This window comes from Aureobasidium pullulans (assembly GCF_000721785.1).
Source record: "Aureobasidium pullulans EXF-150 unplaced genomic scaffold scaffold_50, whole genome shotgun sequence".
In the NCBI taxonomy this organism is placed as follows: Eukaryota; Fungi; Ascomycota; class Dothideomycetes; order Dothideales; family Saccotheciaceae; genus Aureobasidium; species Aureobasidium pullulans.
In genome coordinates, this window is record NW_021941070.1 from 70,921 (window position 1) to 74,001 (window position 3,081).

Below are 3,081 nucleotides of genomic sequence, written 5' to 3' on the forward strand. Positions count from 1 at the left end.
GCTAGAAAGCGATAAGGATAAGGCTTAAGCCGAAGACGCCTAATTTAATGATCCCTAGTTGACTAAATTCGATAAAGCCGCTATGCCTTATATAGTGAAACTTCCTTAATATAAGGCTATAGTGGACATTATAGAGCACACCCTGTCTAAGACTAACCTAGCTACCGGCTATAGAAGAAAGGTTGTTATCGGCGCCTCGACACCGATAAATGTCGTAGTAGCATACCGTCGTATTAGGTATTAGTTAACCCTCCTAAATAGTAACATAGACGGCCTAGTAGATGTTGCAATCGTTAGTAGATAGATGACTATTAAGGAGAGAAACGAAATCTTTAAGAGGTTTAGAAAGGATGATTCTAGCCCTTATGTTATCGTAGTCTCCTATGCTGCTATAAGAAGTAGCATTAAGCTTGTCCCTGCCGATTGTATGATTTTAATGGACGGATGCTAGCAAGTAGCTCTTATCGAACAAGTCATTAGTCGCTTAAGACGTCCCCGTAATGTGCAGAAGTTAAGGCTAGTCGAGGTATACCGCATTATTGCTGCAGCTCTATANTACTATACCTTACTCTACGACATTAGAGAATAGGACTAGAAGGGCCTCGCTAAAGATAGTGTAAAGTATTACTAGTTCGAGCCTCTTATCCTATATAGATTTAATGCTCACATTACTATACTATAGTACGATAGCCTTTACGCTTGTAGCATGCTTCTAATAGGAGTCGTTAATGACAAGAACGCCTTTAATAAGGCTATTAGTACGCTATCTCTACTAGAATTTAACGAGATTATAGAGGAGATCTAGCTTAAGGCCTTTACTCTCGATACTTAGTCGTCGGCGTCTAAAGCACCTTACGATAAGGAGTTTTAGAGCATATATCGCTACCTCTAAGAAGTAGAGACGTTCTATACGCTTAAGACTACTATTAAACACAGAGATATTAGAACACTACGTCGTCTTATGCCTCGCCTATCGGCTATGTTTTTTGGTACTAGTTAATATAAGTACGGTTATAAGATGCTTTATCTTAACTAGCTGCTTTCGGATGCAGTATTAGAGCCTTATATATAGCGTGCTATCCTTATAGGAAGTCTTGTTAACCTTAAAGGCCTTCTAAACTTGTAGAAACTAATTAATCTAGCGATAGAGCATATTAATTACTTTTATAAGGAGGATATAAAGTTACGAAAGAATTTAATATACGACCTCTACTCTACCTTTAAAGATCTTACTACGATAAGTAGCTATACTAGTAAGCTCCGTACCCGATATAAGGCGATATTTAGTAAGACGACTATAAGCTAACACTCTCTAAAGAGTGCCTTATAAGACATGTAGGCTATAGCATTAAAGCTATTTAAATCGGGATATACTAAAGCTCGTAGTCGTACTAGCTCTTAATTTAAGTTGCTAGACATTGTATAGGTCGGAGTAGAGGCATTTAGTAAAAAGATTAAAGAGTTTAATGCTCGTAAGCTCCGTAGTAGCATCCGTTAAGATGCCCCTTTTGCTAAGGGAGACGCTAAGTTACTACTTTAACATCCCCTTTTAGATACTACTATATACGTTACTATAGTAGAAGAGGGGGACGATAGATTTCGTAATATAGACGACTAGGATGTACTAGAAGAGATTAATCTAACATCGTAAAGGGCCTATAGATTCTATAGGTTAACAAGTCTAGAGATCTAGCATTACTATGCTACGCGATAGTTATAAGCCTTAGCGCTTTACTACTAATCTACTCGCTTTGCCGGAGCCTCTACGACCGATATTGCTATAACTAACCTACATCTTAGGGGTTACGGACCTATAGAGTCTATAGGTTAACAAGTCTAGAGATCTAGTATCGCTATATTACGCGATAGTTATAAGCCTTAGCGCTTTACTACTAATCTATCCGCTTTGCTAGTACTTCTATAACCGATATTGCTATAACTAACCTATATCTTNACTCTTACGCGAATTTAGAAGTCGGTTTAGTTTCGACTTTGCTCGTTAGATACACCGAGAGAACATATCGAAGAATAGTATCGACTACCTCCTAAAACAACCTAGTCTTAAGTCGCTAGTCGAACAGTTAGGCTAGGATTCCGCTAACGACCTACGCGAGAAGATAGAAAAGATACTAACTATCGCCGACATTAGTTAGTAGAAGTACATAACCGTAGACGTACCTAGCGACAATAGTCTAAACGGGAATAAAACGTATACCTTACGATATCGAGATCTAGTACGTGCTATTCGCTTCTTTCTTAGACATCTAGGATTTAAAGACGACCTCTATTTTAAGCCGTATAGGGCATAGACCGACGAGACTCGAACCTATAGAAGATATAACGACATGCTAACAGGAGACTAGTAGTAGGAAACATAAGAAAAGATTAGTTAGGATAGACGCGGTAGGGGCGTAACGATCGTGCCATTAATTATTATAAGCGATAAGACTATGTTAACCCTATAGTTAGGCGACCTAGCAGCCTACGTAGTCTACCTTAGCATTAGAAATCTTCGTGCCTCTACTCGACATTTAAACGAGCGTCCCGGGTTAATACTGCTTAGTCTAATTCCTATCGTTAAGGAGGGAGATGCAATTATAAGAGGTCGGATATTTTACTACTATCTAGTAACCATATTTAAACCGGTAAAGCAGATATGTCTTTAGGCAGGTACCGAAATCCCCTGCTCGGACGGCTAGACTAGACATTATGTCCCGATTATTGTAGCCTTTACGATAGATTATAAGGAGTAGGTTAAGTTAACTAGAGTATTAGGTAATAGACACTGCACAATGTGCAAGATTTACCCGGATCTACGAGAGGACCTTAAACTTATAGCCGAGTAGAGGTCTAAGACTAATATAAGAGAGAGGATTTAATAATAACGTAAAGGAGCTACTAGCACGTCTAGTAGCAGTACGGCTTAGCCCTCGTAGACTTTTGACGTTATAGACGACGGCATAGAGTTAGAGGAAGAGGAGGCTAGTCTAGGATCTAGAGATGAATTAGAACTTAATCCGGACGAACGCATCTACGACATTAATTGTTTTGCCTTAACGATGCCACTAATGGACATACATA

The 3,081-nt window shown here is 38.9% G+C and overlaps 1 protein-coding gene across 1 annotated transcript; it reads left to right on the plus strand.

Moving 5' to 3' along the window:
* Nucleotides 1-2,468: 2,468 nt before the first annotated feature.
* On the plus strand, nt 2,469-2,666 carry M438DRAFT_285660 (uncharacterized protein; the record flags this gene model as incomplete). Its single annotated transcript, XM_029901547.1, has 1 exon — nt 2,469-2,666. A coding segment is annotated over one exon (198 nt), but the record flags the coding sequence as incomplete, so codon positions are not given.
* Nucleotides 2,667-3,081: the final 415 nt, after the last annotated feature.